This window comes from Bubalus bubalis, chromosome 3, assembly GCF_019923935.1.
Source record: "Bubalus bubalis isolate 160015118507 breed Murrah chromosome 3, NDDB_SH_1, whole genome shotgun sequence".
In the NCBI taxonomy this organism is placed as follows: domain Eukaryota; kingdom Metazoa; phylum Chordata; class Mammalia; order Artiodactyla; family Bovidae; genus Bubalus; species Bubalus bubalis.
In genome coordinates, this window is record NC_059159.1 from 137,054,882 (window position 1) to 137,069,225 (window position 14,344).

The 14,344-nt window shown below is 37.2% G+C and overlaps 1 protein-coding gene across 4 annotated transcripts in view; it reads right to left on the reverse strand.

Moving 5' to 3' along the window:
- The window catches only part of UBAP2 (ubiquitin associated protein 2), a 119,395-nt gene that overhangs the window by 82,247 nt on the left and 22,804 nt on the right, over window positions 1-14,344 (reverse strand). For all 4 annotated transcript variants that reach the window (XM_044940192.2, XM_044940194.2, XM_044940193.2 and 1 more), the window contains exon 2: window positions 4,752-4,891. In XM_044940192.2, coding sequence (XP_044796127.1) covers window positions 4,752-4,850 — 99 coding nt within the window. In that variant the 5' untranslated portion in view covers window positions 4,851-4,891. The remainder of the gene's footprint in view (window positions 1-4,751; window positions 4,892-14,344) is intronic.

The window sequence follows — 14,344 nt, forward strand, 5'->3', positions numbered from 1 at the left end:
TTAAAAGTAATAGGGCAGGGAGGGAAATAGCCACAATAATACCTCTAAAGGCAGCAATATTTAAACTTAAAAATTGCTAGAGAATTGTCTGTGCTTCCTTAATATACACAAGTTACAAAGAACGCTCCTCTAACTCGATTAAAATATCTTATAAAATATTAGTAAGAAAAACTCAAGTTGATGAACTTTCACTAAAGACTATAAGCAGAAAAGTTACTGCCAACAGCATTTTGCTGCAGGCAATAGTCTAGGGCTTCTATATATTTCCTTATTTTCATTTTGATATTTTTGCATCCATACATTTCTAACCATAAAATCATTCTTCAGTACCATATGTAAGGTAAATACTAATCACTAATTTATTCAGACTCAGCTTTTTCAGCTTAAATACTATGACTGAAATATTCTTTGTACTTCTCTTCAGTGGTATCATCATTTTATCCCTAAGATTATGGACCATCTAGACACAACACAGCTGATGCACTTAACAGGAGTCCAGTATTGCAACACTAGCACAGCATACTGATGAAACATAAGGCATTTTAAATCAAAACCTTAAATATTCTTTTCCTTTGCTGACTACCCTAGTCAAGAGAAAATGACTTTAAATATTCAATAACCAAAGCACCAAATTAAGAGTATGATAGGAAAGTTGCCAGGCTGAGCTCTAGAATGTGTCAAGAGATCTGTTCAGCTTCTGAAATCAGAGGGCAAAAGCAGAATCAAGGGGTAAGTTAACAAGGTTACACACCCTCCCCTACAACAAACATTAGTGACATCCACCACACAACTGTTGAGTGGAAAAACAAAAGTCTTGCCAAGAAAAACAGCATTACTAACTCTCTACCTCTGGATCTCTCTTCCATTCACTTGGCTCATAATAAGCTAAAGCTACTTTCACAATGAACAATGTGTTCATAGCTTTCCTAGTGCAGCCAAAAGTTTTGGGCTGGATCTGTCACCTAGTTGATTTGGAAAATACAATGAAGTCAGATTTTGTTTTATAAATCACCCTTATGCCCACCATCTAAAGACAAGTATTGTTAGTTATAATTAATTACTTAGAAGATGTTTGCTTCTTGGAAGGAAAGCTATGACTAACCTAGACAGTGTAAAGCAAAGATATCACTTTACCAACAAGGTCTGTATATTCAAAGCTATGGTCTTTCCAGTAGTCATGTACAGATGTGAGTTGGACCATAAAGAAGGCTGAACACCAAAGAATTAACACTTTCAAACTGTGGTGCTGGAGAAGACTCTTGAGAATCCCTTGGACAGCAAGATAAAACCAGTCAATCCTAAAGGAAATCAACCCTGAATATTCACTGGAAGGACTGATGTGAAGCTCCGATACTTTGGCCACCTAATGCAAACAGCCGATTCATTGGAAAAGACCCTGATACTGGGAAAGACTGAAGGCAAAAGGAGAAGAGGGCAACAGAGGATGAGAAGGTTGGATGGCATCACCGATTCAATGGACATGAACTTGAGCAAACTCTGTGAGATAGTGAGGGACAAGGAGGCCTGGCGTGCTGCAGTCCATGGGGCCATAAACAGTCGGGCATGACTTAGCGACTGAACAACAATTAAGAACTATTCTTTTTGCTTAAATATTTTAACAGTTGCGTTATAAGCAAAATACTGGGTTCTTTCAGTAACCAGGCCTTTTTCATTAAATTTTCAATTATTATTATTCACTTCATAACATATGCAGAATACACAACAAGAGTAAAAGCTACCACTTCCTGAATAGAACTTAAATAATTTCTAATTCCTTCCAAGCATTCTGTAAAGTAAATATTGTGAAATTAATAAAGGGAAAATTCACTAAAATGGAATCAGGAGACCAGAAGGGGAAACTCTCAGGCAGTACCACTAAAGGTCAATTACAGGAAAAACTAACATGGCAGGTAGGCCCCAATGGGAAAAGATGTACATTGCATCCCTATAAGAAATCAACTATTTCAGCAACTCAGTTAATGAGAAACCCTTATTACCCTGTACCTCACTTTTCTCTAATGGACTTTTGTTCACAACAACCCCTCCCAACTTCCTCATTTTTCTCTATAAAATAAGGTTCCTCTGTTTCTGAGACTTGACTATGGTTTCTGCAATAGCTTGCTTACTCTAAATTGCAATTCTCTACTATTCCCAAATAAGCCCATTTTTCCTCATAAAATAACTTTTTAAGTTTAACATTATCACACTCCATTTTACATTTTTTAAAACTAGAGTGCTTTTCTATCTCCTCACATGATAGTAGATAATCAAGTGACAAAATTACCAGTTTATAAGACAAACCTATGTTCTATACATCATATATGATGCATTAAGTACAGATCATCATTTCTGTGGTAATTCTACCAAAAATGCATAAACTTCCTCTAATCATGAAAAAGTATCAGACAAATTAAAACTGGAAGACATTCTATAAATAAATGGCACATATTCTTCAAATACATCAGTGTCATGAAACAGAGGAAGTCCTACATTAAAAGAGACTAAAGAGGGACTTCCCTGGTGGTCCAGTGGCTAAGACTCCGTGCTCGCAATGCAGGCAGCTGGATCCACGCCCTGGTCGGGGAACTAGATCTCACGTACCACAACTAAGACCCACAGCAGCCAAATAAATAAATGATGTTTCAAAAAAGAAAGACTAAAGAGAACTGACACCTAAATACAATGTATGATCAAGGACTTAATTAGCTAAAAAGGACACTATTGGGACAATTGGGGAAATATGAATACAATGTACAGGTTACATTAGATGAGCTGATTGTCTGATTTTTGATAATTGTTTTGTGTCTACATAAAATAAGATCCTTGGTTTTTTTTTTTTTTTTAAAAATGAGGGCTTCCCTGGTGGCTCAGATGGTAAAGTGTTTGTCTGCAATGCAGGAGACCCGGGTTCGATCCCTGGGTCAGGAAGATCCCCTGGAGAAGGAAATGGCAACCCACTCCAGTACTCTTGCCTGGAAAATTCCATGGAGCCTGGTGGACTACAGTCCATGGGGTCGCAAAGAGTCAGACAAGACTGAGCGACTTCACTTCACTTTTTTAAAAATTACATACTGCAATATTTAGGGGTAGAGATGCACCATATCTGCAATTTATTCTCAAAAACTTTGAAGGAAAAGTTGTGTGTAGGTTCTCCTTTGTAGAAGGAGAGAGAACAGGATAAATTAGCAAACATGGCAAAAATGTTAAAATCTGGGGGAAATCCAGAAGAAGGATATTCAGAAATTATATGTACCACTCTCAAAATGTTTCTCTAACTCTCCAAGCAATTTTTCTTTTAAACTGAGCTTCAAAAAGACTTAAGTAATAACATCTCAATGGTAAAGTAGTAAACTTAGGTCCCAAACCCAGGTTTACTCAGATTCAAAAGAGTTCATGTTCTTACACCCTGCTGTCTCGATAGGGTGTCTCAGTGCACCTCTACCATTAGACATTTAGACTGGGCAGGAAGTATCTTCTGGAATGAGGGACACACGTTCTACCCCCAATTTCAGGTTGCTCCCTTAAGAAACACTTTCCAGAATAGGGTTAAGGATTTTACTGTTTTGAGAAATTCTCACCAAACGTTTTTTTATAAGGAAAGTCAGAAATCTAAGTGTCTAGGAATCCTTCTAAAAGTTCAGTGGGCAGCTTTTTTCTTCTATAAAATGAGCCACACTTAAAGGGCCAATGGAAAAGCTAGTAGAGACAATACTTGGTGGTCCACCTTCCTCCATTCTGTAGACTTTGATTCTCTGGAAATCAGAAATCTAAGGGTCTAGAAATCCTTCTCAAAGCTCAATGGGCGGCTTTCCAAAAATTTTATTTGGGTGGGAGATAAAGACAGTTTCCATTCCCAACAACTCACTTTTTTTTTTTTTTTTTTTTTTTTTTTGCCACACTGCACATTATGTGGGATCTCAGCTCCCCAACCAGGTATCATACTCATGCCTGTGCAGTGGAAGCATGGAGTCCCAACTCCTAAACCACCCGGGGAAGTCCCAGAAAAGACAGCATTTTAAAAAATATCTTGTAATTCAGATTTCTCTCTATTTCAGAGTATTGTTTTCCATTGTTTTCCACTTGAGATTTTCATATTACATTCCAGGGGCACACCTAGATTAATAACAAAAAGGAGACAGCCTAGGTGCTAATAAGTAGCAGGAAAAAGTTCAGGATTAAACGGTTAAGGAACAACTTTACCTGAATCTGTACTTCCTCTTTCCTATTACAGACTATTTACTTGTTTAAAAAATTTAATCTATCTTTTTCTTTAAAAAAAAAATTATCTTATTTTGGCTGCACTCAGTCTCGGTTGTTGTGTGAAGGTTTTCTCTAATGGTGGCAAGAGGGGGCTACTGTCTAGTTGTGGTGGGCAGGCTTTCATTGTGGTGACTTCTCTCATTGTGGTGACTTCTCTCATTGTGGTGACTTCTCTCATTGTGGTGACTTCTCTCATTGTGGTGACTTCTCTCACTGTGGAGCCTCTAAGGTATGTGGGCCTCAGTACTTGTGGCATACAGGGTTAGTTGCTCCATGGCATGTAGAACCTTCCCAGACCAGGGATTGAACCTGTGTTCCCTGCTTTGGCAGTGGATTCTTAACCACTGGACCACCAGAGAAATCCCTAAACTATCTTTTTAAAAACAAGTTTCAAAATCCTGGGTTTCCTACAAAGGAGAACATGAATGCATATATGCCCCTTAATTTCTGTAATTTTAAACAAAGAAAACAAGAGTTCCACAAAAACTTACCTGTACCACTTGTTTCTGTAGTTGTGTTGCCTGTGTCGCTGAAATCTGTGGTTTTTCCCGAGCACCTCTAGACCGGTCACTGCTCACCGAAGTCATCATATACAGTATATACAAAATAACGTATGCACAAAATAGAAAATCTGCAAGAAATCAGACATGGTAAGCAAAACTTCCAGATTACAAAAAAACAGCAAGGATAAAATTCAGGGATATGGAAGAAATATGAGATAAAACAAAGATTCTCTGGAAAGGAAATTCTCAAGAAACTACCCACTAAGGATTTAAGATTCCCCTGGTAGCTTTTAAGCCAATTTTACCAAGGCAGTCTAAATGTCTACAGTTTACGATTATAGCAATTTTTAAAATTAACTTATTTTTAATTGGGGGATAACTGATTTACAGTATTGCATTGGTTCTGCCATACATCAACATAAATTGGCCAAAGGTATACATATGTGCCCTCCCTCTTGAAACTCCCTCCCACCTCCTATCCAATCTCACCCCTCTAGGTTGTTGTAAAATACTGGTTTGAGCTCCCTGAGTCATACAGCAAATTCCTACTGGCTATCTGTTTTACATGATAGTGTATATGTTTCCATGCTACTGTCTCCATTCATCCCATCCTCTCCTTTCTCTCCTCCCCTCCCCCACCTCCATATCTGTAAGTCTGTTCTCTATGTCTGCATCTCCACTGCTGCCCTGCAAATAGGAGCACCAGTATCACCTTTCTAGATTCCATATATATGCATTAATATACATATGTTTTTCTTTCTGACTTACTTCAATCTATGTAATAGGCTCCAGGTTCATCTCATTAGACAAATTCTTAGAAAAGTATAATCTTTCCAAACTGAACCAGGAAGAAACAGAACATATGAATAAACCAATCACAAGCACGGAAATCAAAACTATAATCAAAAGTCTTCCAACAAACAAAAGCCCAGGGCCAATGGCTTCACAGGCGAATTCTATCAAAAGTTTAGTGAACAGCTAACACCTATCCTGCTCAAATTCTTCCAGAAAATTGCAGGAGGAAAACTCCCAAACTCATTCTATGAAGCCACCATCACTCTGATACTAAAACCCAGACAAAGATGCCACAAAAAAGAAAATTACAGGCCAATATCACTGATGAACATAGATGCAAAAATCCTCAACAAAATTCTAGCAAAGAGAATATAACACATTAAAAAGGTCATACATCATGATCAAGTGGGCTTTATCCCAGGGATGCAAGGATTCTTCAACATAACAAATCAATGTGATACACCATATTAACAAATTGAAAGATAAAAGCTATATGATCATCTCAATAGATTCAGAGAAAGCTTTTTACAAAATGCAACATTTGTTTAAGATAAAAACTCCCTAGAAAGTAGACGCAGAAGGAACATACCTCAACATAGTAAAGGCCATGTACAAACACTACTCTCAACGATGATTATAGCAATTCTAAACAAAAATATAAAATATCTCAATTTTAACCAGCAATTAGTTTACCACTATATAGTTGGCCCTCTGCATCCACAGATTCAACCAACCACAAATAGAAAATATTAGAAAAACATTTTTTTCAGGAAGTTCCAAAAAGCAAAACTTCAAGTTTGCCACACTATGGCAACTATTTACATAGCATTTACATTGTATTAGGTATTATAAGTAACCCAGAGATGACTTAAAGTATACAGCATGATGCCTGTAGGTTATATTCAAGAAATATTATTTGCCATATTTTTTTTTTTGGCATGGGGGATCTTAGTTCCCTGACCAGGGATCAAACCCATGTCCTGTGCAGTGAAAGCATACAGTCAAACACTAAACCACCAGAGAAGTCCCAATTATGCAATTTCTATAAGGGAGATAAGCATGCACAAAATTCTGGTATCTGAGGGAGGTCCTAGAACCAATCCTGTGCAAGATGCCAAGGGACAAGTGTATATAGTTACTACTATTAATATATGTAGTTTTAGCTGCCTCTTTCCATTTGCAGTTGGTATCTGAACCCAAAGGCAATATTATGTCTAGCGGAGACTTTACTGCCAATAATCTAATTCAAAATGTGATGTCTAGGAGCGAGCTATACCTTAAGGCAAAAACCACTTATAAATAACAAATCTTCCAATGAGACAAAAACAACTGTAATTTTCCTTTATTTACTCAACACTTACTCAGTAGCAACTAAGTGCCAGGCACATAATTCAATATGCCATCAAAACACAATTACAACAACAAAACACCACTTCACACTGAATAGCATGGCTACTATGATTTAAAAAAAAAAATTTAAACAGAATATAAGTTTTAGAGAAGATGCAGAAAAAATGGAATCCTGAATACCACTGGTAAGAATATAAAATGGTGCAGCCACTATGGAAAACAGTATTGTGTTCCTATAAAGTAAAACTACCATCCCATTCAATAATTCCACTTCTGGGTATAAACCAAAGAAATTAAAAGCAGGGTCTCAAAGAGGTAACTGTACACCCATGTTCATAGCTAAAAACAGCTAACAACAGCTCAGAAGTGGAAGCAACCCAGGTTTCTATCTACAGATAAAAGGTTAAGCACATAAGGAGTATAAATATAAAATGGAATATTATTCGGCCTTAAAAAGGAATTTCTGACACATGCAACAAACATGAATGAACCTTGAGGACATTATGCTACGCAAAATTAGCCAGCCACAAAAGGACAAATATCCTATGACTACTTATATGAGTTACTTGGAGTAGTCCAATTCATACTCAAAGTTGAATAATAGTTACCAGAGGTTGGGAGCTTGGGGAAATGGGGAGCTATTGTTTAATGGGTATGGAATTTTTGTTGAGGAAGAAATGTAAAAAGTTCTGAAGATGGATGGCCACAATACCATGTGAATGTACTTAACAAAGTATACAAACAGTACACTTAAAAAATGGTTAAAATGGTAAATTCTGTATACTTTACCCCAATTTAAAAAACAGTACAACAATGCCTTAAGAGCATAATTTCCAACCTAGAATCCTATACTCAGCAAAGATTCCAATCAATGTGAAGACAGAAATAGGTTGTGGACCTCATACTCAGGAATCAGGAAGCTCCTGGAACAAACAAAACCTCTGAAACAGCATACCAAGAAAAGGCCATTTGCAACTGACCCCATGCATTACCTACTAAAATCCCTTTACAACATATTTTTTCTCTCGCAGTCCTCTTGCAAAGAGGGTGAAAGCTAAATATTAAATTTTTCAGCCTCCTTGTAGTTTGGGATGGCCACAGGCGATTTTTCTAAAAAATAATCTGAAAAGTCACAGCACCTTTATTCATGGTCCCCCAAACTGGAAATATGCCAAATGTGTTCAAAGAGTGAGCACATGTAGCATATCTATACAGGTATTAATTAGCAATAAAAAGGAACCAACTGTTGAACATGAATGAATCTCAAATACATTATACTAAACGAAAGCAGCCAGATTTAAAAAGCTACATACTGTATGATTCCATTTTTATGACATTTTAGAAAAGACAAAACTAGAGAAAGTAGATCAGTGATTGCCAAAAACTAGGGGATAAGAAGGAGGTCTAACACAGGAGACAGGAGAGGTGGCTCCCTCAGATGACAGTGAAAAATTATCAAGATGACATCTTGACTACAGGACGCCTACAGAGCAATCAAACCTAATCAGAGCAGGAAAACAGAGAGACACCAAAGAGACGCCTCCAAGAAAATGTTTTTGACCATCTTAATAAGTGAATTTGTATATATGATAAAGTATAATCAGTGGTGGGTCCACAGAAACATAAACAACAGTGAGGGGGAAGAAACCAATTACTATTCCCCATAAAAGGTAATATGGCTCAACTATAATGTTTATATAGTGACAGCAACTTTTTATTTAAATTTATTACATGCTGAACAACAAGCTAAATGTTTTATTTAAATTACTCACTGTAATACTCAACACTCTATAGAATTTGGCATAATCCCCATTTTAAGAATCAGAAATAAAACTTGAAAAGGTTTTACAGACCAATGAGATCCAACACAGTGAGCCCCAGTTGCTTATTTCCTAGGGTACAGAGCCTACAAATCAAACCAGTGAGTAACTCTTGCCTTCATATCATATACTAGCAAAACAGTAGCCCAACGTCAAGGATGGAGGAGACAGAACTCTCATTTATGTAAACAACCTACACAACACCCAACTGCAGACACTGCAGTCTCTAACACACAAGACCTGTGGCTAGAGACACTGTAATTTGCAGCCCACCTTAGCACCATCTCCCTAACTTTTCCTGACAGTCATATACGCTCAGAAAAATAGCAAAGTTATTTGCTAAAAAATAGCAAACAACATGAACATTTAAAATAAAAAAGTAAACCCTTTAATATTTTCAAGAATTTAAAAAATCACTGTGTGAATCGAAGGTCCACTGGAACTCTGAAACTAGGAGGTCACTGGTGACCACTGCCAACAGAGCTTAGAACCCTGGACTGGAAAAAGCCAAGATGAATGAGGGAGAGGGACAGTAAACTAACTAATCATACTTGCAAGAAGTAGTAACCAGAAGGAGATACAGAACAAAGTAGAATTTAGTAAGGATGAGGTACACTGAGCAATTCTAATACACTGTAAGCACCGTGAGGACAGTGATTACATCCATCCTGTCACTTTGTTCTTCCAAATACATATTTACTGAATAAAAGAGGCCTATCCATAAGCCAAAGAGGAGATAACTGAGAGGCATTAAACTGAAATAGCAATAAAAAGAATCCCTTGGACAAGAAGAGGGAGCCCTCTCTCAGGCCAACAGAATGAATAAAAGGGCGGGTGCAACAGCAGCCAAATTTTTCGAAGATTAGGAGAGACAGTCAACAGAGTTGGTTTTATCAATCTTTACTTTTTTAGTAAAAGAGACATACTAGATGAGTGGGGGGTGGAGGAACAAAAGAAAATGGCAAAGTTTTTAACCGCTACGAATATGAGAGGAAGCCGAAAGAAGTCATAAAAAAGAATTTAAAAATGATACTGATGATCCACATGTTACCATGAAAGTAATTAGAATGTCACAACTCAACTCAGTAATTAAAGTAGATGTGAGTCAAGATGAATAGATCCTTTGCTGAAACATCCCACAAAATAAAAAGAACTTGGATTTTAAACAAGAGTCCACTTAAGTCATACATGATGTCACTAGGTAAAGAGCTGCTAACTCTGGTGCCTTTCTCATATACTTTAAGCTTCAATACATATTTGAAAACATCCCTTCCTAAAGAATGTTCTCTCTCCAGTTTATTACAGTCTCAGATGCCAGATTTGCAACCTCATTAAAGGTAAAAATAACACTTTCATGTCTGTCATTAAACATGTGTTTCACTCTAATATAATATGGTGACTCAAGCTTTTGGGCCATTAAGCACTTAGACAAACTGATAAAAACTATGGCCCCTCCCCTCAGAAAAAGGCATATCCACAGAAATTTCTGCCTGAAATTTCAAGAGAATTACATCTCATCTTCACTCCCTCTCCCGTCAAAACCCATCCTGAGGAACAACCCACTCCACCTGCTCAATGATGATGGATGTCCAGGCTAAAAACCTGCTCTAAGAATTTAGCAGAGTTCTAAAATGTATTTAAAGCTTAAGGGTATTCCTTTCCAGGAAAAATGCAGACTATAACTGCTAATTCAGTCATTAAACAAAATCCTATAATTCACACACTGTTTTAATAGGCTCTATGCTTCCTCAAGAACAAAAGGTACCTGCTTGTTCCCAAAGAAACTATTAGAAAATGCTGACCCTCAATAAACTTACACGTGGTATTTAATCAACATACTACCTATGTTCTTTCTGAACAAACTTATTGTTTTCAAGATCTGCTGAGATGGTATAAACCCAATCAACTAATTGTAGTGTTCAAATAGTCTGCTGTAGGACTTCCCTGATGGTCCAATGGTTGGTTGGATCCCTGGTCCGGGAGGATCCCACACGCTTTAAGGCAACTAAGCGCCACAGCCAATTGTGCCTGCCAAGCCTCAACTACTGAAGCCCAAGCTCCTAGAGCTCATGGTTACAAGAGAAGCCACTGCAACGAGAAGCCCATGCTCTGCAACTGCAGGGGAGACCCTGCTTGCTGCAACTAGAGAAAGCCCAAGCATAGCAACGAAGACCCAGCATGGCCAAAAATAAATAAAGATTCTCTATTAAAATTACAATATTTTTTACAAGTCTGCTGTTTCAGGTGAATATAATTAACTGGAAAACACATGCATCTTCCCCTCTGAACCATACCACTTAAGGAGCATGAACTGGAAATAAACTAATCATCTATGGCCTACAAATATCCGCTTGACTCAGCTGGCCTAAATGCGGCACATAGAAAATTATGTACTTCAATGGAACATTACTCAGCCATGAAAAAGAATAAAATATTGCCACTTGTAGTAACATAGAGATCATACTGAGTGAAATAGGCCAAAGACAAAGACAACATCATCTATATGTAGAATCTAAAAAAAAGAGAAAAAAATGAACGTCTTTACAGACACACAGACACAGAAACTTACGGTTACCAAGTGGGAAGCTGGGGGAAGATAAACTAGGAATCTGGAATTAACAGATACTCATCACTGTAATTAAAATAGCTAAGCAACAAGGATTTACTGTATAGCAGGAAACTATAATCAATATCTTATAGTAACCTGTAATGGAATAGCATCAGGAAAAACATATATAACTGAATCACTCTGCCATACACCTGAAACAAACACAGGATTTTAAATCAACTAGTCTTCAATTTTAAAAAAATAAAAATAAAATACTCCCTGGAGAAGTATAAAATAATAATAATAATGTACTTGATATTAAATTTTTAATGTTAAGCCTACTCAGTTGAAAATTTAAACTGAGATTTAACTGTTTCTGCCACTTAAAAGATGATTCAATGAATGAGATGTCCAAGCAAAAGAATACTACAATGCCCTAACTGATCCAACCTATCTCCTGATCCAACCTATCCCATTTAAACTGAATCATATCCGTCCGCTCAGGGAAGCCTAGAAACTCATTATCAGCCTTCTCAAGGTCCTCTTTTTAAAAAGCCAGAGTTCTCTCTCTGCTGCCACGGTTTGATCCCTGGTCCGGGAAGATTCCATTTGCTGCAGGGCAACTAAGCCCTTGCACTGCAATTAGAGTCTGTGCACCACAAAGAAGGATCCCACGTACCACAAGTAAGACCCAACCCAGCCAAATAAGCAAATAAATATTAAAAAGAGAGAAAACAGCAAAACAAATCCAACTCCAATAACTACACATAAAAAGCTTTATCAAATTAAAAAGCTGAAAATGAAAAAAAAAAAAAAAAGCTGAAAATGGAGAGTGGAAATATATATGGCAAAATAATGTAGAATGGTCATATTATTTCATGTTTAGGGAACATGTTAAAAGTTTTTAAGAATCTATTTTAGTGACAAAGCATTTCTACAAAAAGGTGGCAGTAAAACAAGAATATCCAGCTGGAAATAATTTTCTTAGTATTCTTTTAGTCAAGAACTTCCCTGGAGATTCAATAGTGAACACGAGTCCAATCACTAGTCCAGTTACATCCCACGTGCCATGCAGCAACTAGGCCTGTGTGCCACAACTACTGAGTCCAGTGCTCTGGAGCCCGTAAGCCACAACTGTTGAGTACACTCACCCTAGAGCCCTTGTTCCACAAGAGAGAGACCCGTGCAGAGCAACTAGAAAGTAGCCCCCACGCGCCAGAACTGGAGAAAACCCACGTGCAGCAATGATGACCCAGCACAGCCAAAAATAAATTTAAAAAATAAAAAAAATCACAGTTCCCGAAGAAAAGTGTAAACACCTGAAACACTGTAAACCAACTATACTTTAATAAAAAATATAAAGAATCTTCAGATACATTATTATAATTAGTAAGTTCAGCAAAATTTTAGATACAAAATAAAAATAAATGTACAAAAATTACACCTAAGTACCAGCTAACAAAAAAAAATTCTATGTAAGTTGTCTATGGCTGCTTTTGCACTACAATGGCAGTACTGAATAGTTAAGTTACAACACAGGCAAAGCAGAAAAGATTTACTATCTGGTCCTTGAAAAAAAGTGCTCTAACTCCTATTTTAAACAGTTCACTCAGTAAAAGTGATCATTCTTCCTCAACTAGATTCAACTGAATTTCCAACAGAAGTCTAACAGGGGTTTTGTTCTCAAACCTGACAAGGTGATTCTAAAATGACACAGGGAACAAACAGTCAACAGAAGATGCTTCTTAAAACAACAAGGCGCAAGACTGACCATCCAGGTATCAAGGATTATAAGCTGCAGTATTTACCACAGTACACAACTGGGACAGGGCAGACAATCCATGCAATGGATCAGAAGAGAAAGCCCAGAAAATGATTTCCAACAGGATGCATGCGGTCAGGAAACGATGGACTTTCAAAGAAGCTAAAAGAACTGGCTGAGTATAGTTTTTAAAATGTCTTTTCCTAAACCATACATTATAAAAGTTACTTTACAGGTACTCTGCTGCTGCTGCTAAGTCACTTCAGTCGTGTCCGACTCTGTGTGACCCCATAGACGGCAGCCCACCAGGCTCCCCTGTCCCTGGGATTCTCCAGGCCAGAACACTGGAGTGGGTTGCCATTTCCTTCTCCAATGCATGAAAAGTAAAAAGTAAAAGTGAAGTCGCTCAGTCGTGTCCGACTCTTACACAAAGAGCAAAACTACTGATTTCAGAAGAAAATAAGGCTAATTTTTTTAACCCCATAAAAGGAATTTTTATCTCATGACAGTAATTGTTTTCTTAAGAGTCAAAAGGTGTTAAAATTGCAAAGATTAAAAACTTTTTTTTTGGCCTCACCATATGGCATACAGGATCTTAGTTCCCCAACCAGGGATCAAACCCATGCCCTGTGCAGTGGAAATGTGGAGTGCTAACCACTGAACCACCAGGGAAGTCCCAAAGATTAATAACTAAAATTTAAAACTTCTGTTCATAAAAAGGCAGCTGGCCCTGTGAAAATACAAGCCATAAATTGGGAAATTTTTTTATCAACATACATCTGACAAGTAGAAGTATTTGGATTTTATTAAATACTAAGATGGATAAACAACAAGGTCCTACTATACAGCACAGGGAACTATATTCAATATCCTATAATAAACCATAATGGAAGAACTATTTATATATATATATAAGTAAAACTGAATCACTTTACTGTACACCAGAAACTAACATTGTAAATCAACTATATTTCAATTAAAGAAAAAGGAGAGAAGGAAGAAACACTATGAGAAATGCCCTAGCAGTCCCATGGTTAGGACTCGAAGCTTTCACTGCTGAGGGCCCAGGTTCAATCCCTGGTAGGGGAACTAAGATCCCACAAACCACTCAGTACAGCCAAGAAAAAAGAAAGAAATACTATGAAACAAGAAGCAATAGAAAACTATCCAATAGGAAAACCAGCAAGAGTTGACCACAAGTTTACAGCAGATAACCTAAACCACCTTTAAGTTTCTATCAAAGTCCATTTAAAATATTCCAAAACAGCCTACAGATTTCTAGGATTTTATTTCCTAATGCCTTTTA